Source organism: Canis lupus, chromosome 3 (assembly GCF_048164855.1).
Source record: "Canis lupus baileyi chromosome 3, mCanLup2.hap1, whole genome shotgun sequence".
In the NCBI taxonomy this organism is placed as follows: Eukaryota; Metazoa; Chordata; class Mammalia; order Carnivora; family Canidae; genus Canis; species Canis lupus.
The window spans coordinates 27399104-27423487 of NC_132840.1; the positions used below are offsets into that span (position 1 = coordinate 27399104).

Sequence of the window (24384 nt, forward strand, 5' to 3'; positions counted from 1 at the left end):
GGTTTTCTAAAAAACTGTTATAGATTTTTAACTTCACCCAAAAATCATTCACCAGATAAGTTCTATACCTTCCTTATCTCCACTTTTCTTCATTTCTCCCTCCTTCTTCCCCCATCTCACCCATACAGCAAGGAACTCAGCAGAAAAAAATCAGGTTGCCCTGGTTTTTTTTTTTTTTTTTTTTTTTTAATTTATGATAGTCACACACAGAGAGAGAGAGAGAGAGAGAGGCAGAGACACAGGCAGAGGGAGAAGCAGGTCCCATGCACTGGGAGCCCGATGTCGGATTCGATCCAGGGTCTCCAGGATCACGCCCTGGGCCAAAGGCAGGCGCCAAACCGCTGCGCCACCCAGGGATCCCTGCCCTGGGTTCTAATTCTGGCTCCCCATCCTGCTGATTATCTGGCTACACTCATAGGCTCAATGCTCTCATTTGCATAATGCTGTTCTAATAATAATGATTGTATCAACTCCTGGGGTTCTTTTGAGGATGGTATTCGTTAAAGAGCTTATGTGATGCCTGGTACATCCGCGCCCTCAGTGAATTATGGCTGGAGCATCACTTACTATACAGGTAGGGTGTCAGGCATGGCAAAAGTCCTGATATTTATTTAGAAATGGATATCATCCCTTGAATCTCTATGTGTAGGATGCATTAAAGGCTTTGACATGGAGGACTACTTTAAGTGACAACGCTCTTCCCAAAGTCCTAACAGTAGATAGCAGCTTCCAAGAAATGGTTTGAAGTGCCATTATCAAGGGGGGACGGGGGCTTTAGGGGATTTTAGGGTCAGCAAACATCAAATGAGTGAACTCACAGAGTTTGGCGGGGATTTCCCACGAGGCCCCGCCCCCGGCTGAGTCACCAAACCCCTGGGTTTGACCTGCAGCCCAGCTCAGCAGCAGAACCTCACTGCTCTTGAAGATCAAGGAGTGGAAAGTTCTTCACCAGCCCTGAGATCTTAAGGTTTGTTCCTCTGGGGCAGCTGGGGGGAATGGAGTTGGGGCGAGGATAGAAGCTTTATTCCCTTTCTCCATGTCTAGACTTTTTTGCCTTCCAATTTCTAATAACTTTTATTCCATAGCCTATTAAATAAAGCTCAAGTACCTGGTCAAAAAACATTTCTTACTTCTTAGTTTTGTTACTTTATGAGCTTTAAATCTCAAAATGGGCAAATGTATGTCTGTTAAGAAAATGTGATAATGTGTTGAGTAGAGCGGTGCTTCAACATTTTAGCAATTGGGTGTTGAAATTTTCACATATTGTTCCGACAAACGAGAAAGAGTGATAATGAGCTATTTCCCCACTGAGCTGAACTGCTGGATAAGGACGGACAGGTTGTCATTTTAACAACTCTATCTCAGAGGCAGGAAACAGCTGGCATTGTTGAAATCTGGATGCTGATGCTAAGTGTCTATGAAAGTCCCCAAAAATTCTTGTTATTGTTATTTCTGCATTTTGGCAAAACATGTTGGAAAGTGCACTCTTAGCCTTTGGCAAATCTGCACAAAACTATATGTGTAGTCATGCTTTACTATCATAGAAGTATCTCTGCATTTGCCACCTTTCCCATAATATTCCATCATTAATTGTTTCTGAAAAACCCTGAGTTATGGTCTTGTAGAATTGCATGGGCAGTGGTTGAAATATAGATAATCCTAAAAAGGAGAAACTATCTCATTCTTGGAAATTTTTACCTTTTGCAGAGTGGTATTTGTGAGACCAGCTACTTTGATTAAAACTCTTTTGGGATCTGCTTTGCACGTATCCTATTTATGCAAGATTTCACCATGGGCAATGGCTATTACAACATAGTGGCTACCGTGTTGTTGGTCATGAATTTTGAGAGGACAAGATCCATACAGGATTCCTGTAGTAAATGCCCAGCTGGTAAGAACCAAATTAACATGTGTGTTTCATTATGGTTCATTAGCTAGTAGCCAGGGTTAATGAGTTCTGTTTCAATGATCTTTTTATTCATTCATTTTGAAATATTTCTCAGATGCTACATCTTAACTGTATGAATGTAGCCATGTTTTCTTTCTATCAGTTTATTTGTTGTAATATCTATACTTTGTAATTCTGTGACTATGCTAAGGGCAGTTTTGCAAATGTATAATTTTAAAAAGTCAAACAAAATAAAATGTAAAATGTGCCACCTAGAAACTGAGCATTGTTTCATACTTTAGTTTTCGTGTGAACTTCATAATACCTGGGGTGATGACTGTGCATTGTCAACCACATACGCCTATTATCTACCTTCTTAGGTACTTTCTGTGGGAAAAACAAGAGTCAGATCTGCATTCCTTGTCCTCCAAATAGTTTCTCCAGCACCAGTGGACAAAAGGCCTGTGACATTTGCAGGCAGTGTGAAGGTATGCTTTAAAAGATGCATGTTGATCTGGACATATTGGGAAGACAGGTTTTTATTCCCTAGTGTATTGATCTTTGTGGAAAGTATTAAGTGTTAAATATGCTGTTTCCTCTGTCAAAAGGCAGGTCCAGTACAATAATTCGCTATAAAAGCAATAATTTGTAGATTGAGCTTTTAAATATCAGAGATATTTTGACGAGAGACAAGCTTTTAATTAGGAAAATGTAAAAACATCTTCTATAGAGATTTATTTATTTATTTTTAAAGATTTTATTGATTTATTCATGAGAGGAACACAGAGAGAGGCAAAGACACAGAGGGAGAAGCAGACTCCTCAAGGGGAGCCCAATATGGGACTCGATCCCAGGACCCCAGGATCATGACCTGAGCCCAAGGCAGATGCCCAACCACTGAGCCACCCAGGCGTCCTTTCTATAGAAATTTAAAAATAAGCTTTATACTTTTAAGGTGATTAGGAACATTATAAGAGTGCGCATGGTTTTCATGGGGTTTTTTAAATTATGATTTTTATTGCAGAATATAAACTTGCTTCCTGAATTCAGAGGTCAAGTGTAATATAACTTGGGGAATTTTGTAGGTGTTTTCAGGACCAAGAAGGTGTGTTCCCCCATCAGCAATGCAGAGTGTGAGTGCATCTCAGGATTCCACTGCTTGGGGGCAGGATGCACTATGTGTGAACAGGATTGTAAACAAGGTCAAGAATTAACCAAACAGGGTAGGTTTGTTCTTCTTCAATCCAGATCAAGTTTGTTTATCTAGACATATGCCATTAGTTTAAGTCTTGGTCCTTTGAATATAAAGTAAAATATAGATGGGTAGAACCTTAAAAATCACCACTGAGTCACATATATGATATTTACAAAATTATTTTTCAGTCAGTGGAAATAATTTGAAGTCACATTTGTTATTCACCAGGGTCATGCATTTGCATACATTACATATATATACATATATATATAGTGCGTGTGTATATATATATATATATATACACACACACAATAGTCTATGTACAGTTAGAATAAAAATATTAGTTGTCTTGGGATTTTGTTTCAAGAAGCATTACTGAACAGTCTGTAGATTGCATTAACTTAATGACTATTTTTTTAATTTATTTTTTATTGGTGTTCAATTTACTAACATACAGAATAACACCCAGTGCCCGTCACCCATTCACTCCCACCCCCCGCCCTCCTCCCCTTCTACCACCCCTAGTTCGTTTCCCAGAGTTAGCAGTCTTTACGTTCTGTCTCCCTTTCTGATATTTCCCACACATTTCTTCTCCCTTCCCTTATATTCCCTTTCACTATTATTTATATTCCCCACATGAATGAGAACATATAATGTTTGTCCTTCTCCGACTTCACTCAGCAGTTAATGACTATTATTAGGTAACTATGTTCATCTTAGGAAAACTTATGAAATCATGAAAATATTCCTTTTTTTCCCTTGATAACCATTATAGATTCTCTTTATAAATACCATTTATTTGCTATATGACATTCCACTTGGGTGACTAAGTCCTTCCCTTTAAAAATTTTTTTTATTTAAATTCAATTAATTAACATATAATGTATTATTGGTTTCCGAGATAGAGTTCAGTGATTCATCAGTCTTATACAACATTACATCATCTGCCCTCCTTAATGTCCATCACCCAGTTACCTTGTCCCCACATTCACCTCCCCTCCAGCGACCCTCAGTTTATTTCCTATGATTAAGAGTCTCTTATGGTTTGTCTCCCTCCCTGATTTCGTCTTTATTTTTTCCTCTCTTCCCCTATGATCCTCTGTTTTGTTTCTTAAATTCCACATGTGACTGAGGTCTGATATGAGGATTGGCACCCCAGCTTTCTTTCAATGTCCATTAGCATGATAAATGGTTTTCCACCCCCTTACTTTCAGTCTGGAGGTGTCTTTGGGTCTAAAATGAGTCTCTTGCAGACAGCATATCTATGGGTCTTGCTTCTTTATCCAATCTGATACCTTGTGTCTTTCGATTGGAGCATTTAGACCACTTACATTCACAGTGTAGCTATTGAAAGATATGAATTAGTGCCATTGTATTACCTGTAAAGTTACTATAAAGTTACTGTTTCTGTATGTTGTCTCTGCTCCTTTCTGGTCTAAATATTCCCTTTTTAATTATTGCTTTAATTTTTATGCAGGTTGTAAAGACTGCCGCTTTGGGACATTTAATGATCAGAAACATGGCATCTGTCAACCCTGGACAAAGTATGTATAATTTCATTTTGCTTTCAAAATAAAGGATCTCAGTTAACCTTTTAAAACAAAGAATGTTATAATTGAAACTTAAAAAAAAATCTATCAAGTATCCTGGGGAACCTGGCTGGTGCAGTTTTTGGAACGATCCAGGGTCTTGATCTCAGGATCATGAGTTCAAGCCCCACATGCACGTGCAGCATACTTAAAAAGCCTATCAAGTATAGGCATAGAAGAGCATACAAATAGGCAGCATTACCTATAAATAGGTAATAATTATTTGATACACAAAGTAGGCATTTTCTACAGAAATAATGCCCAGAGCATTTAGCTCAGATGGCTGGAACTTTGTTACTGTCTGCCCCAGCTGTTCTGTTCTGTTTCCTTCCAATCTCTTTGCTGCCTCTTACCTTTCCTTACTGATCAATCAGCCCATCTTCAAGAGTGCAATGCCACAGCACTGAGAATGATACAAGAAGGGTAAAATATGTTTCCTACCCTCAAAAACATAACACCTACTTGGGCAAACAAGCCCATCACAGAAGTAAAATAGCCAACAGCATACATGGGAATTTGTCTGTTGACTTGTGTAATCAGGATCAGAGCTACTCAAAGTGTGGTCTGCAGATGGGTGCTAGCCCATGGACAGTTTGTGGTGTTCATAGCAAAAACACTACACACACTAAAAGTGAGTGTTTAGAATCGTTTAAGTCAATTGACAGTGGTGTGCCTGTCAACTCTAATAAAAATGGAGGTCTTGTATTTTGTATACCTTTGTTCTTTTTTTTTCATTTGATTTTCTTACTAGAAAATCATTTTTATTATTATTTTACATTGACATTCTTAGGTTTTACAAAAATATTGGTTGGTACACATTGGTAAATTTTTTTAAGGTCTTTCAACACAAATAGTTTAGAGAAGTCAATGAGTCTGCATGGAAAGCGGGATTAAATTGGTTTTGGAAGAAGAGTGGGTTTGCATTAGATAAAGGGATGAAGGAAAAGATATAGGACAATGATGATGGTGATGATGATGATGATGATGATGATGATGATGATGATAGCTACCATTTATTGGAATGTATGTGTCTGGGTTCATAAAATCCAGCCCCTGCAAGTGTGTCTCTGGGATCATTCATCTGCTCTTCACAACAGTGCTGGCAGTATGTATACCTTATTTTACAGATGAGAAAATAGGCTTAGAGAGATTTTCTTAACTTTCCCATGGTCATTCTGCACAGGGACAGACCCAGGGCTCAAACCCTAGTATGTCTGAGGCCAACATGTCATAGGGTTAAGAACTCCTAACCCCTTATATATGCCAGAGATGGTCAAATATGCTTAAGAAATTAAGGGTGAGAGACTAACCAGGTAAAACAGTCTGGGGACAGTTGTGGGACAAGGCTCCCCAGCTGGGAAGAAAGAAGAACCCAGTTAGGTCAGTAGAACAGGGTGAATTATGGAGAACTGTGAACGCTGGAGGAAGCCAGCCAGTCAAGTGTATATTTTCCATAATATCTTTATGAACTCGGACCCACACATCTTTGTCACTAGGCTGCATTACTGGATGGAAAATGTCAATATTTTTTATTAGAATGATCTGTACCTAAATTAATTATTTGAATTCTTTTCCTTGGATTTTCTAAGCTGTTCTTTGGATGGCAAGTCTGTACTTGTGAATGGGACGAAGGAAAGTGATGCAGTATGTGGACCAGCCTCGGCTGGCTTCTCTCCAGGTACAGCCTCTGCCACCACGCCAGCCCCTGCAAGAGATCCAGGTAGCTGGTTCACTGCTATTAAATCAGAGTGGATGTATTGTGGCTATTCTGATTGGAATCTAATTTGCCTCAATACTGTGACATCTCACATCTCTGCCTAAAACAGGCACCTCCTGCATGCCTTCCTTCTTTTATCCTGGCATCAAGAAACCCATCAATATTTTCCAAATATTTGTCATGAAATCTGAGACATGCATTTGTAAGCAGAGCAAGGTGAGACTTGACCCAGATAAATACTATACCTTTGATAATGTGAAATAAAGGGGATTATAGAGTCCCAGATTTTCTATATTCTAGAGAGGTCAAGCCACTTAACTTTTGTGGATGTCTAGAAAAATTATTCTAAAAAGGTTTTCCTATATGCAGGCAAGTGTATTAAGTTAGCTGGTTGGAGATGACCAAGGCACTGCTTCTCCTTGTGATCAGGGGTTTACCAATGTAACTATAAATATAAATATACTTGCAAAACTGAATATCTGCATGCATTTCTCCTTTTGCTCTTTTTTAAAGGTCATACCTCCCAGATCATCATCTTCTTTCTCGCACTGATGTCAGTTGCCGTGCTGTTCCTGGTGTTCTTTCTCATCCTCCGTTTCTCTGTCATTAAACATGGCAGAAAGAAACTCCTGTATTTATTCAAACAACGTAAGATCAATATAAACATATTTGATGCGAGCTCTTTTGAGGCAAGGCTTTTTACAGGACAAAGGAAAAGATTCTTTTTTTTTGGTTAGGATAGCACAGTGGTTATCAAGGAGGGGCAATTTTGCCCTGAAGCGAACATTTGGTAATGTCTGGAGACAGTTTTGGTGGTCACAACCTTGGGGGTGTGGAAGGTATCTAGAAAAGAGTCAGAGATGCTGCTAAAATTCTATAATGCACAGGAAAACAATTATCCTCCCAAGCTCTCACAAAACCTCTGATTTAAAGAATTATACTTCCCACCTTCACCCCCACCTACAATGAAAATGCTTTGCAAGAGTAATGATGAGTAATTAGTGAGCTGCAATGAAAATGTAATCCATTTAAAAAATTTTTAGGCTATTTAAAAAAACTTTCTATTTTGAAATAATTATAGGTTTACAGGAAGTTGTAAAGACAGCACAGAAAAGTCTCATGTGTCGTTTATGGGGTTACATCTTCTACACAGTATGAAGACCAGGCAGTTGACATTGGCATGTTGTGTGTCTATAGCTGTATGTCATTTGATCACATGTATAGATTGGTGTAACCTCCAGCACAACCAATACAGATGTATTCCCTCACCACCGGGATCGCACTCCTGCTGGTCCTTTGTGGTCACATCCACTCCCTCCCAGCAGCCACAAGTCTGTTTCCCACTTCTACGCTTCTGTCACTTCGAGGATGTTATATAGATAGAAGCATGCAATGTGTAAGAGGATTATACGGGTGTGACCTTTTCAGATTGTTTTTTTCATTGTCAGCTTAGTGCCACTGAGATCCATCCAAGGCATGATGTGCTTCAACAATGGGGTTTTTGTTTGTTTGTTTGTTTTTTAATTTTATTTATTCATGAGAGATACAGAAAGAGAGGGAGAGGCAGAGACACAGGCAGAAGGAGAAGCAGGCTCCATGCAGGGAGCCTAATGTGGGATTCGAGCCCGGAACTCCGGGATCACGCCCTGGGCTGAAGGCAGGTGCTAACCCACTGAGCAGGGATCCCTGTTTGTTTTTTTAATTGCTGACCAGCATCCGTGGCATCATTGAAACTCACTGTTCACCAAATAAGGGACATTTTGGTAGTTTCTAGTTTTTAACTATGAAGCCTTTGTGATTTTATTTGTTCATTTGAGAGCGAGAAAGAGAGAGCATGCATGCACATGAGTGGAGGGAGGGCAGAGGGTGAAGGAGAGAGAATCTCAGGCAGACTGTACATTGAGCCCAGAGCTGGATGCAAGGCTTGATCTCGCAACCATGAGATAATGACCTGAGGTGAAACCAAGAGTCAGGTGCTTAACCAACTGACTCACTCAGGTGCCTACATTTTATATTTGAAGTGAATTTCTTATAGACAACATATAATGGTCACTCTACTAATCTCCACCTTTAATTGGTGTATTTAAACCATGTATTATTTAATGTAATTACTTATATGTTAAGGCTTAAGATACTATTTTATTTTTTGCTTTCTGTTTGCTTTCTCTGGTTTTCATTTCTCTGCATTCCTAGGATTATTTGAACATTTTTTTAGAAATCCACTTTGACTTGACTATACTTTTTTTTTTTAATGTAGCTCTTTGAATAGCTCTTGTAATGGCTGCTTTAGTTATTATAGATAATTTATCCATCTACTAGTATCAACATTATAACACTTTGAATAAGGTATGAAATATTACCTCCCTTTGCGTCCTTTAACTGCCCCTAATTTATAATACACATACCTTCAATATTACCACTACATACTTTGAGAATCATATTAGACACTGTTATAATTTTTGCTTCAATGTCAAACATAATTTGGAAAACTCAAGGGAAGGAAAATTTACTGTATCTACCCATATATTTGTTCATTCCTTTTTTCTTTATTCCTTCTTGATGTTCCAAGATTCTTTCTTTTATCATTTCTCTTCTATATAGAGAATTTCCTTTAGCTATTGTTTTAGAATAGACCTCCTGGTCTCCTTCTGGTGACAATTCTCTTAGCTTTTCATCTGAGAATATCTTGATTTCCTCTTCATTCCTGAAAGATATTTTCACCAGGTATTGAATTTGGGCTTTCAGGAGTTGTCATCAAGCCTTCTGGTTAGATGGGGCTGGAAGACATTCTCCACATCAGGTGGAGTTGTAATTTAACTCTGCCTGGGCATGGGCAAATCAAGCTCTATAGCAGGCAAAACTCCTTGTTTGAGGATCTGAATCAGGCAGATTTCACCTCCTCAACTTCCCTGGTCAAGCTGAGCCTTCCACTTGGTTCTGTGGATAAACAAAGCTACTGGTTGGGATTGCTATTTGGACTCTGCAAATATGTACTCAGTCTGCCAATATCTGTGTGCTGGTTGCTGCAAACTCCTCTTGCTTCTCCACCACAGTTAGAATCCTGGTGGTGGGTCCTACAGATTCCCTTGCCATCCCTGTGGTGTGAGATCAGAATAGGAGCCCCTGTAAGGTGACTCCAATACTGGGAGAAAGTGGTGGTTACCTTGAGGTTCTCTTTTCCCACTGGAGGAACCAGAGGCTTAGCGAGACCTATCGGTGTAGTGCTTGCTGGTCTGCAGCAGGGACAATGTGGTCAACATAACTGCTTCTCTTACCCTCCTAATACAATCTGTTGTGGTCTCTGTGCTGCAAAGGTAGGGATGCTGCAGTTTCATCCTCATGTTCTAGGATCTATCTGTGGAGTCTTGTTCTTAAATGGTTGTCAGTTGTTCTTCTTATGAAGGAGACCAGTCAGGAGCAAACTGTGTTGCCAACTTGTGATGTCACTCCCTTTGATTACTTTTTTTTTTTTTAATAGTAAGAAACATGTAATATCAAGGCAGGCCCTTTTGCTTTGTTGGGCTATTTTATAAAATCTGTTTAAGATGAAAAGTTGCTCAGGGTTGGGTGGCTCAGTTGGTTACGCATCTGACTCTTGTTTTTGGCTCAGGTCATGATCTCAGGGTGCTGGGATCGGGCCTGCATTGGGCTCCACAATTGTCCCTCTCCTTCTGCTCCCTCATCCATGGAGAGATGCATGGATGCTCTCTCTCTATTTCACATAAATAAATACAATCTTTAAAAAAAAGATGGAAAGTTGCTCAGCAGTAACATAAATACTTCACACTAACATGTAAAAGAAAACAAGGAAGCTAATGCACAAATCAGTTCTTTAATTGCTGGTCAATGGAAGTAGTGGGAGTATCTTTAATATCTTGGTGCCAGATGCATTTCATTTAAAAGAAACTGTCTGGTGTGTAATCTGAGTAACCCTCTAGACTAAAATATATACTGTTTAATTGAAACTATGGTTATGTTCGGGATATGACTAATTTTGTACTATGGTGATTCATGCTCAAGTTTTTAGCCATTATAGAAAATAAAGAAAATCATTTTTCAGGACCAATAAGAGTCATTGGTAAGAAGAAATTGTAAATAATCCTGAGAAAAACCTCCTACTTGCTGTCATCTCTCTTACTGATGAACTTGTTCAAATTAGAGTTGAGCATGGTTGCTACTTAGAGATGTTCTGTGACTGTGATTTATGGAAAATGAATATTAAATGGTTAAAACAAACAATGAAAGATAAGTTGCTTTTAAATTATTTTTCAGCATTTATGAGACCAGTACAAACTGCCCAAGAGGAAGATGCCTGTAGTTGCCGATTTCCAGAAGAAGAAGAAGGAGAATGTGACCTGTAAAGCAGAAATCCAAAACTCCACTGGGACGGTCTTGAGAAGAATCAAGGGAGAAACTTGAGTGATCCCACCATAATATCTTTCTAAATTGAAAAACATCATCCTAGATAAGACTCAGGATTATCCCCAAGTTTTCTTGAAATGCTTATAGGTTGGCCTTTAAAAACATACCCCTTTTAGTGCATGAATGGGACAGAGCAGATGGGAAAGGGGCATTTTCCAGATAATGCTTAATAAGCTTCAGCAAATTTGCTTTTGAAATCCAAAGAAAATGATACTTAAAATTACATCATGTAGGCCAATGGTCCAGTTAAAATGATAATCAAAAATCAATTCTGTTTTTTTTGTGCGTATGCTAATTTAACATATAACAAAAAGCCATAAGATGCAGGAAATACTCTCAACGAAATTTTCCATTAGTTCAGATATTCAATACAATGAGCTCTATTGATGTGAGGGGTGGAGGAGTTATGACAGTGCCCAAATTTGAGGTCAAGGGAAAAATATCTCAGACCTTGAGGAAGAGTTTTGGAAAGCATTCCTGTGTCTTTGCACATTTTGTGGTCCCTCTATCTTTGTGTCTTCTACTTTTATGCTGCTCTTCTTAGAACCAGGGCTTATGTTTTGTTTTTTTTTTTGTTGTTGTTTAAAATTTTATTTATTTATTATTGAAGTATAATTAGCACAAAGTGTTGTGTTAATTTCAGGTGTATAGCATAGTGGCCCCACAATTCTGTACATTACCCAGTGCTCACCATGATAAGTGTTGTCCCCATCTGTCACCATACAATATTATTACAGTACTATAGACTGTACTCCCAATATGATACTTTTCATCTCTGTGACTTATTTATTTTATAATTAGAAGTTTGTGTCTCTTAGTCCTCTTCATCTCTTTTGCCCATTAAAAAAATTGGCTTATGTGTTTTTAATTCTTAAGAACATTAAAAATAATCTCTGATAAATGGAACAGGTAGGAATGAACAATCCCATGAACCCATAGCCCATCCAGAGTACTAAAGCAGGAGTGCTTAAATTCCCATGGGCCAAATCTGAGGGGTCGTGTGCCTTTGTAGGGTTTATGAACTAAAAATTATTTTTACATGTTTAAATAATTAAAAACAAATGAAAATAAGAGTAATATCCCACGATTTGAAAAAGTATGCCAAATTCAAATTTCAGAGTCTGTAAATAAAGTTTTATTGGAACACACAGCCACAGTCAGGTGGTTTTGCATTATAACAGCAGAGTTGAGTAGAGACAAGAGACTGTATCTCTATCTCACAAAGCCTAAAATATTTCACATCTGAGCCTTTGTAGGGTCAGAGTCAAGGTCAGAGTGTCCATCTGTGTGTTACTTCCCTCCCTCATCTTCTGCCTAATTCCCCACCTTGCCCCCGGGCGCACCCTCTTTCAGGACCATCAATTCAATCCATTCCTTTGCTCAAAAAAAAAAAAAAAAAATCATTGCTGCTATATTTATGTATCCCAAAGCTATGTTAGTTTTGCTTGTTTTTGAGCTTTATAAAAATGATACTGTGCTGCATGTGACTTGCTTTGATCACTCAAAATCCTATTGATAAGACTTGTTCACGTTATTGTGAGTAACTAGAATGCATCCTTTTGATGATTGTATAATTTTGCAAATATACCACAATTTATCAATCCACTCTGAACCAAAGGACATTTGAGTTGTTTCCAGGTTTTTTTTACAGTTATACACAATGTTGGTATGAAGGTTCTTTTGTGTATGTTCTGTGGAAGAGTGTCTCTAGGGAAATTTCCTTAGAGTGAAATTTCTGGATCTTAGGGCATATGAATGTTCAACCTTTTGATCTAAGTTATGCAGAAATAACAAACAATCGTCCTTACCCTCCTCACCTTCTCCACTCCCAAATCTTAATGGATCACAGCAAAACAGCAGAGATGCATTTCTTTTGGTCATCACAGGCTAATGGCAGGCTGGCCATGGCTTCACCCCACATTGTTTCACTCAGATATAGGTGGAGGGAGAAGCTTCTACTTGGAATATTGGTCATCTGATGGCAAAGAGGGTACTGGCCACTTTGCTCAGAGAGGATTGGTTAGGTTCTAGCCTTTAGAGCAAGTCATACAGCGAAGCTGTGCATCAACAGAGCAGAGGGGAAAAAAAAGAAACAGAGCAGAAGGCATAATCTTCACACAGGGAGGACCAGAAAATATGTCTGTACCATAAGAAGTCGGCTCTGGTGCTGAACTGCTTTTCAGAGCAGTGGTTCTAAGTCATGCTCCTATCAGCCTCACTGAATCCCATCCTTGCTACCCTCTGGGATTGTCAGACCCTTAATTTTGCCCATTTAGTGGGTATAAGAGGGTATCTCACTGTGGTTTCATTTTGCATTTCCTGAATTACTAATGAGCATCTTGTTACATGTTTTTTTTTTTTAAGATTTTATTTATTTATTCATTATAGTCACACAGAGAGACAGAGAGGCAGAGACACAGGCAGAGGGAGAAGCAGGCTCCATGCACCGGGAGTCCGACGTGGGATTCGATCCGGGGTCTCCAGGATCGCGCCCTGGGCCAAAGGCAGGCGCCAAACCGCTGTCCCACCCAGGGATCCCTTGTTACATGTTTTTATATCATTTGTGTTTCTTTTTGTGAAATGCTTGCTCATGTTCTTGCTCATTAAAAAAAAAAAAATTTACTTATTTATTTGAAAGAAAGAAGGCATTCATGGAGGGGCAAAAGGGAGGGAAAGGAGAAAGAGAATCCTCAAGAAGACTCTCCACCGAGTACAGAGCCCATTCATCTCAAGACCACAAGATCATGACCTGAGCCGAAATCAAAAGCCAGACACTTAACCAAATGAGCTGCCCATGTGCTCCATTTTTTGCTCATTTTTAAAAACTTGGTTGTCTTTTCCTTATTGTTCATAGTTCTTCATATATTCTAGATAATAATCTTGGACACTTGTATGTATTATAAATATCTGCTTTGTTTGTAATTTTTCCCTCATTTACATTGTGGCTTTTCAGTCTTTCTAGTAATAAGCAAAAAAATAATCTTACTTTAAGTTTAAAGCTCATTTCTTTTTTTTTTTTAGGTTTTATTTATTTATTCATGAGAGACACAGAGAGAGAAGCAGAAACATAGGCAGAGACAGAAGCAGGGACTTGATCCCAGGATCCTGGGATCACTGAGCCAAAAACAGACGCTAAACCACTGAGCCATCCAGGTGCCCCTACAGCTCATTTCTTTTTTCTTTCTTTTTTTTTTTTTATGATAGTCACTCACAGAGAGAGGAGAGAGAGAGAGAGAGAGAGAGAGAGAGGCAGAGACATAGGCAGAGGGAGGAGCAGGCTCCATGCACAGGGAGCCGGACGTGGGATTCGATCCGGGGTCTCCAGGATCGCGCCCTGGGCCAAAGGCAGGCGCCAAACCGCTGCCCCACCCAGGGATCCCCCTACATTTCTTATACAGTTAACACTTTTTTGTGTGCTGATTAAAGAAGCCCCTCTCTACCCCAGTATCATATACTTCCTTATCTTTTTTTTTTTTTTTCTGAAAGTTTTAAGAGTCTATATAAGTCTAAGCTATCAAGAACTGGTTATTGTGTATGTTGTGAGGTCATGTTCAACTTTGAGTTCTGTGCGTGGATCATCACTAGACCCAGTACCATTTATTCCATGGTCCATCTTTTCCCCAAGGGTCTGCACTACCACCTCTGCCCTTCACAGATTTTCCACATGTCTGAGCGTCTGTTCCTGGGTTCTCTACTCTGTTCAGTTGGTAAAGGAGTCTGCCTCCACGCAAATACCACACTTTGTTACTGTAGCTTTATAAAAGCTCTTGATACCTAATAGGACAAATATTTATTTATTTATTTATTTATTTAGACAAGTATTTAATGTCCAACAAAGTTTTATAAAGTTTCTCCAGGCTTTGTTTTTACATCCTTTATCAGACTTATTTCTAGGTACCTTGCTTTGTGTTTGCTTCTTATTTTAGAATTTATTTATTTATTTATTTATTTATTTATTTATTTTTTTAATGCAGGCTCCATGTTCAACGTGGGGCTTGAACTCACAACCCTGAGATCAAGAGTTGCTCACTCTATTGACTGAGCCAACCAACCAGGCCTTGCTTTTTAGGTGGTTTTGTTTGTTGTCAGAGTATAAAGATGTAGTTGATTTGCTTATATTAGTTTATAGCCAGCTTCCTTTCTAAACTTATTATTTCTGATAGTACATATGTAGATTCTTTTGGGTTTTCTGTACAGATAATCATGTTATTTGCAATAATAATTGTTTCTTCTTTTCCTAATCCTTTGTCTTTTATGTCTTTTCTGCTTGATTTAGTGCTGGATCTTGCAGTACAATGTACTAGTCTTTTCCATCTTATTTATGGGGGATATTTTCAGGACGTTTTTTGGTAAATATACTTGATCAAGTTAAGTTCCCTTCTGCTCTTGGCTTGTGAAGAGGGCTAGTTTTTATTTTTATTTTTATTTTATTTATGTATGTATGTATTTATTTATTTATTTTTTAGTTTTTATTTTTAAATCATGAATGTGTTTTGAATTTTACCAAATGATTTTTCTGGGAGAGAAAAGAATAATTTGCCGATGACTCAGCCAGTTGTCCTATCATCTTTGATTTGGATCTGAATTTCAGCCACATTCCAAGAAAATCACTACCTGAAAGAAATTTAATGTAATAATAGATATTTCTGTTTTTCCCCCTTCTTTAAAAGATGCATTTTTAAAAAATGCTTTGGTGCATGATGTAATTATATATGCTCAAAAAATTTGTTGTTTTATTTTAAATAGATAAAGTACCTTCATTTGTCTTTGAATCTTGAGGATTACCAGTGCCATTTCAGGAACAAGGCTGGAGTACAAATTCTAGAGTGGCATCCCCTCTCAGCTTTGGACACAGGGTGTATAACTCTCTGTTGTCCATTATCCACATACACAAAGGGATTGGTCAGGCTCTCCCATCTTGGGTCCCCCTCTATAACTCAACTAAACTTATCTGTCCCAGATTAGAAACACAGAAAATAAACAAATAGTTTATTGTGTTTATTACACAGCCTGTACGATACTTTTGTCATAGTATATTTTAGTATAATATGCAAAACTTAAAAGTGAAAACCACAGGAACTTAGGGTAGGAGTCATTTTCCCCCTAAATAACAGTTAACAAAGAAAGAAAATCAAGACAGAATATTATGATTCCCTTTAGGGGTTAATTTAGGAATCCAATAGTTAAATTTGATAGAAATGAGTGTACCTTTTTTACAAAAATAAATGAGCATATTTAGGGATGTGCATATTGGAAACATTTTTCTAAATGCTTAAAAACAAGCTTAAGTTACTTCTGAAACACGTTTTTATTTTCTTTTTGTTGGAAGGTATCATTCTGATGGAAACTTTTTTTTTTTATTTTTTGATGGAAACTTTTGATATGAGGGGCACATGGCTGCTAAAGTGGGTGTCTTTCTTCTGTGCAGACCAGACCTTTCCATTTGTGGGTGAGAGGTACCCATGGACCTCAGCTTGGATGCGTTATTTGTGGTCAGTGTGTGGTGGGGTGGGGAGACTGACTGGTCATTACTGATGTTTTTTGAAAAGCACTCTAGAATAAAACACAAAGCTATCATTTTCACAGAAAAAAAGAATAAGAAAAGCTTATTTTAAAAAAATGTCTTATTACTATTGCAACATCAAATTGTAAAGGCTAATAATGAAATAACATGCCATTCTTTGTAAACCAGGGAAGCAGGCTTTAGTGCCAGGGTATGTGACAGATTTAAAGTTTGGGATTTCTTAAAAAAATAAAATAAAATAAAGTGTGGGATTTCTTGCTCCCAACAATATTACCAATATTGATTCTGATGGCTGTGTTTCAAATTAATTATCATTGAAGCCTTTCAAATAGATCTTTTACAAATTTATTGAAGAGGCTGACTCTGACTTTGAAATACAGGCCATCCCTTCACTAAACTAGCATCTCTCCAGTGCTCTACACCAGGTACCATGTGAAGGCGTAGAGATAAAGGACCCAGTGGCCACCTGAGGGCTTTGAGTCCAGGGGACTAACCAGTACAACCAGAGAAGAGACACCAAGACCTACTGTGTGCCAGGAATACCACTGTGATAGAAGTTGGAAGGAGTGCTGCCTGACTGGTGCTCCAGCCTGGTAGGGAGACAACTGTTGTGATGGGGTAAGGGGGTAGGGCTCTGTGTGGTGGGAAGCTCACTCAAGAAGGGGTGGAGGGAAGGCTTCCGGGTGAGGAGGAGCTATCTACTTCCACTGTGCATTTCCCAGAAGGAGCAAAAGGCTCAAGAAATGGGAGGGAGGGCCAGGGCTGGGGACTGAGGGCAGATGAAGGCAGCTTCAAGGCCAGCAGGGACCAGATACCCAGATCTTACACGCTATGTTAGGAAGCTTGGATTTTAAACTGTAGACACTGACTTTGAAGCCAGGAAGGGATTTGATCAGATATGCACTTGGGAAAGATCTCCCTGATTACAGTAAGGAAATGGATCAAAGAGAGGCAAGACTAGACTCCAAGCCAGATGAGGGGGCTCCTGCAGGAGTCGGGGTGAGCCTGTTGGGATGAGGCACGAGGCCTGATTTCTGACCCAGGCAGCTGCTGGGAATGGTGCGTAGGCAGAGCCAAGGTCCTGCAGGAGGCGCTGTTGGAAGAAGGAGCTGGTCCAGTGTCAGCACAGACCCGGGGGTTGCCCTGCAAAGGGCTATGTTGATGGTGGGAGAGAGGGACAGGGGAAAGTGGCTTTCAGAGGCCAGGGCAGGGTCTCCAGAATCCAGTAGACAAGAGAAGAGTCAGGCTCACCAAAGGTCACCAAGATGCCAGGAGGTGACAATAAAACATACCTTACATTTAGCAACTTTGGAAGGCCTTTTGGGGGAATATTAACTGTGAAAGCCAAGCCCTGAGACTGAGAAAGGCATGGGAAGTGACAGTAAATGCATTCACACTTTTCAAGATTCAGACAGTGAAAGAAAGGAGATGATGTGAGACCTGAGGGCTGCCTGCGGCCTTGGGGTAGAACATCACATAAAACATGGGATACCCAGTTAAACCCGATCTTCACTTAAACTGCAATGACTTATGCTCAAGGCAACATTTGGGTCATGCTTTTACTAAAAATTATCTTAAATTCAAATTTATCTGGAGTTCTGTATTTCTATTTGCTGAATTTGGCAAACCTAGTAAAAGGGGACCTAGTTGGGGGTTTAGGGGGTGCCTACACCTCTGCCCCCACAGTTAAAAATCTGCCTATAACTTTGGACTTCCCCAAAACTTAACTACTAACAGCCTACTGTTGTCCAGAAGACTTAAGGCTAACAAAACAGCCAATTAACACATGTATGTGTAATGTGTATTACATGCTGTTTTCCTATAATAAAAACAGCCAGAGAAAATAAACTGTCAAGAAAATTACAAGGAATAGGCTTGCCTGGGTAGCTCAGCAGTTAAGTGCCTGCCTTCAGCCCAGGGCGTGATCCTGGAGTCCCGGGATCAAGTCCCACATCAGGTTCCCTGCATGGAGCCTGCTTCTCCCTCTGCCTGTGTCTCTGCCTCTCACTCTCTCTGTGTCTCTCATTAATAAATAAATAAAATCTTAAAAAAAAAGAAAATTACAAGGAAATATACATTTATAGTACTGTAAAAAAAATCCCTATATAAGTGGATCTATGGAGTTCTAACCCGTGATCTCTTTATCACTACATGTTACTAGTTTACTTACAATATATCTTGGTGTCACTGTGCTTTTGTTGATTTTGATGAGCCTTCTTTGTGCCTCCGGGATCTAGATGTTTGTTTCCTTCCCCAGATTACGGAAATTTTGAGCTGTAATTTCCTCAGATAAATTCTCTGTCCCCTTTCCCTCACTTCTTCTTCTGGGACTCCTATGACATGAATGTTATTACATTTGATGGAGTCACTGAGTTCCCTAAGTCTATTCTCATGATCCATGATTCTTCTCTCTCTGTTGTTGATCTTCCTTATTTTCCATTACTTTGTCTTCTGTGTCACAAGTTCATTCTTCTCCTTCTTCCAGCCTGCTGCTGTTCATTACTTCAAGCCTGTTTCCAATCTTGTTTATTGGGCTCTTCATCTCTGATTCTTTTTTAACTTTTTAAAAATCTGTGCAGAAGGGCTCCCTGATGTCTTCCACTATTTGCTGAAGCCCAGTGAGTATTCTTATGATTGCTGCTTTAAATTCTCCATCAGGTATGTTACTTATATCTGTTTCACTCAGATCTCTGGCCATAATCTTTTTTTTTAAATTTTTTTCTTTATTTATTTATGATAGTCACAGAGAGAGAGAGAGAGAGAGGCAGAGACACAGGCAGAGGGAGAAGCAGGCTCCATGCACCGGGAGCCCGACGTGGGATTCGATCCCGGGTCTCCAGGATCGCGCCCTGGGCCAAAGGCAGGCGCCAAACCGCTGCGCCACCCAGGGATCCCTCTGGCCATAATCTTATCTTGCTCTTTCATTTGGGATGAATTCCTTCATCTTGGCATTTTGTCCAAGTTTCTGCCTTCTTCCCCAGGTCAGAAAATGTCTACTTTTCTGTTATGTCTCCTGCTCCTAAAATAACAGTTATGTCTCCTGCTCCTGAAAATAATGGTTTTTTTGAAGAAGAGGTCATATGCTGTCCAGGGTCTGGTGCTTCATGGAGTGTCTCTGGTGTATGCTGCATGTGCTCTGTTACTGTGTTCTGGCTCCCCTATCCTTCAAGCTAGTCATCTGCAGAGGCTCTCTTTGCCTGCTATAGGCTGTGTTTGGTCCCTGGCCTGAGTGTGGTGAGTTTTAACGAGGTGGGCTCTGGTCTGCTTGTGAAATGAGACCTGACACCACCTCCACCAGAACTAAGGCCCTGCAGAACTCTCTGGGCAGGATACATGGTGTGGGCAGGGTTTTGTGCTGGTCTTCTGGAAAAAGGGCCTTCCTCGCTGGGACTGAGGTAAGCATGCCTGAGAAGCACAAACCGACCAGAGTACGGGGGTGTGGCACCGTATAAGCAAGTTAGGCAGCCAGTGTCCATGCTGCCTGCCTCCTGAAGGTGGCTCTGTGTTTATGCTGAGAGGTGGCAGGGGTGGGTGGGTAGGGGCAGTTATGAAATGGTGCCAGCCAGCTCCTTTGTTCCCAGAGAGGCATCTCACTGAAGGTTTGCCTCTCAGGGACGTGCTCTGAGAAGATTTTCAGATGGCTGTTTCTGTGCTGTATGCTCCCAGGTTGTTTGCCTGCCTTCTCTCCAAAAGCAACACAGTGCCCTTTGAGCTCTACCCCCATCAAGCCACTGACCTTTAAAACTCTAGGTTTTAAGCCCTGCTGGGGGGATCCCTGGGTGGCTCAGAGGTTTAGCGCCTGCCTTTGGCCCAGGGTGCGATTCTGGAGTTCTAGGATCGAGTCCCGCATCGGGCTCCCGGTATGGAGCCTGCTTCTCCCTCTGCCTATGTCTCTGCCTCTCTCTCTCTCTATGTCTATCATAAATAAAAAAAGCCCTCTTGGTTGCAGGAACTCACAAAATTCAGCCTCTCTCATTTTCAAGTCAGCAGCTTTGAGGAAACATTCTCCTGGTGCATTCCTTTGTGAGTTCCTTTCTCGTGTCCTTCTCTATGACCAGGGCCCCTTCCTCTCTACAGCAGCCATGATCTGTTTCTTCTCCAAATCACATCTCTGCACTTCCTACCTTCTTCAATATGGTCAATGTGGAGTTTTTTTCTGCCAGTCTTAAGGTTGATTTCTGGGGTATTTGAGAAGATTTGATAATTATCTAGTTGTGTTCATGGGACAAGACAAGCCTAGGGTCTTCCTACTCTCCTGCCATCTTCCTCCTCTTCTTCTAACCCACATTCTCTCCCTTCCCCCCACCTCTCTTTCTCTCCTAAGTAGGCTCCATGCCCAACATGGAGCTCAACACAGGGTTTGAACTCACAACCCTGATATCAAGACCTGACCTGAGATCAAGAGTCCAACGCCTAATGGACTGAGCCACCCAGGTGCCCTCTTGCATTCTCTTTTAATAAGAGAGACTCAAGGTGAGATGCAGATGCTTCAGAGAGTCTAGAATGGGGGTTGCAGCAGCTGGTGCCTAATGACCCAGAGTGCAGGGAACAGGGAGGATGGAAGATTCCGGCATCATAGGAAGATGGGGGCCAGATGAATGCAGAGGCTGATAGTCTCCTGATCTTGATGGAGGAGAATAGAAAGGGTGCCTGCTAGAAAATTCTCTGGAGTCCTCTGTGGGTGTGGAGGATAATGCATGGGAGGCTGGAGGATGGGAGAACGGGACTTGTTTATGGGAGACTTGGATTGCTGCCAATCCAAGGCTCAGGAGAGGTGGAGCAAACTGACCCCCAGGCCGAGGTTTTCCAGGGGGGGAGTGACAGAAGGTCAGAGGGACAACGAAGTTGAAGATACTGGCAAGAGAGTAGTAAAAGGATTCCACATTCAGATTTTACACATTAATTGTGTATTTGATATAAGGGCCATTTAAATTCCTTATTCAATCTTCCTGAAGACAGGTTAACAAAAACAAACACACAGGTTGATGATAGCAGCAGCGCCCTACAAAGCAGCCTCCTCTGGGAAATGGGGTGTGAGTGTTTCACAGGAACAGAGTTTCAGTTGTGAAAGATGAAAAAGCTGATGCGAACAGATGGTGGTGGTGACTGCACAGTATGAATGTGCTTCGTGTCCATAACCTGCACACCTAAAAATGGTTAAAATGGTAAATTTCATGTTATATATATTTTACCTCAATTTGAAAAAATAAATAATTCTTTAAAAACTACAACGAAGGCAGAGACAGGCTGTTTTATTGACTGCTCTGTCTCCCACACCGCCCACAGTGCCTGGCATGTAGGAGGTATTCAGTAAAGGCAAAATGAACAAGTAAATCAGCGAATGGCTGAATTCATCCAAGAGTCAGAGATGGCCAGAGGGTAAGTCAAGTCAACCGGCCACATATGCACACATAGTCTTTTGTTCTTGGGTTTCTTTCTTTCTACTTATGTGCTCAGGAGAGGTTTCTAAAAATTATCCAGCTTGGCAAAATACATCTTTTCTTCCTGACATATTACATCAAATACAAAGAAAAACACATGCCAGCTAAGAACTTGTCTGCTTTCACTTTGGGGGCCCCTTCCTCCTTCCTTTCTCCCCTGCCAGATATTTTCTCATCTTTCTGCACTTTCTGCAGCTGTTCTCCTGAAAGCTCCAGCTCAGCCCTCTGCTGGTCCAGACCTCAGGGCCACATTTCCGGGGATCTGCATCCAAAAAAATCCCCAGGATCATTCATGTAACTGTGCTTAGATATGCCACACCTTAAGATCATAGCTTTATTTTTATAACTTATAATTTTTTATTAGACAAATAACCTTTATAGATAATTAGGAAATACTGATAAGTTTAAAAAATAGTAAAACCACCATTTGCTCATATGGCTTTGTAATAGAGGAAGGGTCTGTTGAAGATGATCCACGTATGACACTGGGATGTGGATCAGGGAACCTTCCTGCCAGTGTTATTTTTTTTCTAGAATAATCTAAGTGTTGAATTAAAATTTCCTCCTGGTTCCAATCAAAGAAAGGGAAGCAAACAAGAGCTTCCCAGCATTCCCAGGGTGAAGTTCAAAATCTCAAGTCTGCATCCCAGCCAGCATGGAGCCAGTCTTCCACTGCGTATCACTTCTCCACACACACCATGCTGTTCCATGACTCTGGGTTTGACCATAGGTTTTCCCCTCTGCTTGAAATGCCCTTATCTGCCTGACAAAATCCTGCTCTTCTTTCAACATCTGCCAAAGCAGCCTCCTTCTGTGAGTCTGACCTCCCTCCATATAGCCCTCTCTCCCTCTTGGGTTCTCCCCTGCGCCTCCTATGTCACCCCATCCCTGTGCCTCTTGCAGTCTGCCCTGTGTCCATCTGTTGGTCTCCCTTACCTGGCTGTAAACCTCTTGAGAGCAGGAACTGTGGCTTACTCATCTCTGAATCCTCAATTCCTATGTAGTGTACTTTATGTGCTTAATAAATGCCTCCTAAATATATTGAGTGTCTCCTTTAAACCTGAATGGGGGACGGATGCCTGGGTGGCTCAGTTGGTTAAATGTCAGACTCTTGATATTGACTCAGGTCAGGGTTGTGAGATCGAGCCTTGCATCGGGCTTTGCGAGCTTAACATGTAGTCCGTTTGAGATTCTCTCTCTCTCTTCCTCTGCCCTGCCCCCTACTCACACTTTATAAACCAACCAACCAACCAACAAAATCTTAAATAAAGCAGAGGTGCAGGGAAACCTTACATATCACCTTAAGGAACACTGCAAGGAAAAGAGAGGCTTATCTGACTGACTAAACTTTTGGTGATTCTTGACAAATACCAGCAGTTTTCTCCTACGGAGTTCGTGAGTTCTTGACCACTTACACTAAAGAAAGAAGAAATGGTATGAAAATGGAGTAGTTTATATTTGAATTGTAATTGACCTAGGCAGGTGTTTGACTAAGGTTTTAAACTGATTGACTTTTGCATTTATACTCTTTTGTTATATAACATTCTCCATGGATACCCTCATGCAGCAAAAGATGGAAGGAAGGAGCAAGGCTCATCACCTGGGATTTTCAATCTGTCCCATATAATCCATGTATGGATTAGTTAGAGTTGGTACACAGGAAGTTTAAAAACCTTCCAGATTTAAACAGTATGGAGGTTCCTCAAAAAGTTAAACATAGAACTATCCTACAATCCAGTAATTGTGCTACTGGGTACTGACCCAAAGAATACCAAAACACTCATTCAAAAGGATACATGCACCCTTATGTTTACAGCAGCATTATTTACAATAGCTTAACTATGGAAGCAGCTCAAATGTCCATCTGTAGATGAATCGATAAGGAAGAGGTCACACACACACACACACCCCACTGGAATATTATTCAGCCATAAAAAGAATGAAATCTTGCCATTTGCAACAACATGGATGAAGCCAGAGTGTATTAGTTTAAGTAAAATCAAGCAGAGCAAGACAAATACCATATGATTTCATTCATTTGTGGAATTTAAGAAATCAAACAGGGATCCCTGGGTGGCGCAGTGGTTTGGCGCCTGCCTTTGGCCTGGGGCGCGATCCTGGAGACCCGGGATCGAATCCCACGTCGGGCTCCCGGTGCATGGAGCCTGCTTTTCCCTCTGCCTGTGTCTCTGCCTCTCTCTCTCTCTCTCTCTCTGTATGACTATCATAGATTAAAAAAAAAAAAGAAATCAAACAAATGAGCAAAGGGAAAAAAGAGAGAGAGAGAGACAAACTAAGAAAACTGTAGAGGACTCTTAACTGTAGAGGACACGCTGATGGTCACCAGATGGGTGAGATGAGGTGATGAGCACTGAGTAACCCATACAACTGTTGAATTGCTATTTAGTACACCTGGTCCTAACGTAACACTGGAATATGTAACTATATATAACTAATATAACTGTACTGGAATTAAAATGAAAACTTAATAAAAAAATTTAAAATAATCCTTCCAGATTTTACAACTATCTCAATCACAGTATTTCCAGCATAATTCGTAGAAGTTGATTTCAGAGGATTGCTTCCCTGGCCAAGGTCTGACTTGAAT

General features: G+C 40.3%; 1 protein-coding gene and 1 long non-coding RNA gene across 4 annotated transcripts in view; one reads left to right on the forward strand and one right to left on the reverse strand.

The window, feature by feature from the left end:
* The first annotated feature begins 218 nt into the window (after positions 1-218).
* Positions 219-12428, forward strand: TNFRSF9 (TNF receptor superfamily member 9). 2 transcript variants are annotated; one of them, XM_072819807.1, is made up of 8 exons: positions 219-967; positions 1708-1891; positions 2269-2376; positions 2974-3111; positions 4561-4627; positions 6262-6392; positions 6903-7037; positions 10662-12428. In XM_072819807.1, exons 2-8 carry the CDS (start codon positions 1777-1779, stop codon positions 10748-10750), a joined length of 783 nt encoding a protein of 260 aa, XP_072675908.1. In that variant the 5' UTR covers positions 219-967; positions 1708-1776; the 3' UTR covers positions 10751-12428. The 2 variants fall into 2 exon arrangements, with proteins under 2 accessions (XP_072675908.1, XP_072675907.1); XM_072819806.1 differs by having other exon boundaries at positions 6262-6350.
* LOC140630149 (uncharacterized) overlaps positions 6179-24384 on the reverse strand; it is a 36885-nt gene continuing 18679 nt past the window's right edge. The window contains exons 3-4 of one of the 2 annotated variants that reach the window (XR_012027955.1): positions 6910-6989; positions 6179-6377 (exon numbers count right to left, since the gene is read on the reverse strand). This is a non-coding gene — a long non-coding RNA (uncharacterized lncRNA). Of the gene's footprint in view, positions 6378-6909; positions 6990-21225; positions 21483-24384 lie in introns of those variants that run through there. The other variant, XR_012027954.1, reaches the window with a different exon arrangement.

Excerpts from the sequence above, each read along its gene's own strand:
- TNFRSF9 (XM_072819807.1), top strand. The coding sequence starts at position 1,777 with ATGCAAGATTTCACCATGGGCAATGGCTATTACAACATAGTGGCTACC. Across the intron at positions 1,892-2,268 it reads CTGTAGTAAATGCCCAGCTG|GTACTTTCTGTGGGAAAAAC; the intron begins GTAAGAACCAAA and ends CTACCTTCTTAG. Across the intron at positions 2,377-2,973 it reads CATTTGCAGGCAGTGTGAAG|GTGTTTTCAGGACCAAGAAG; the intron begins GTATGCTTTAAA and ends GGAATTTTGTAG.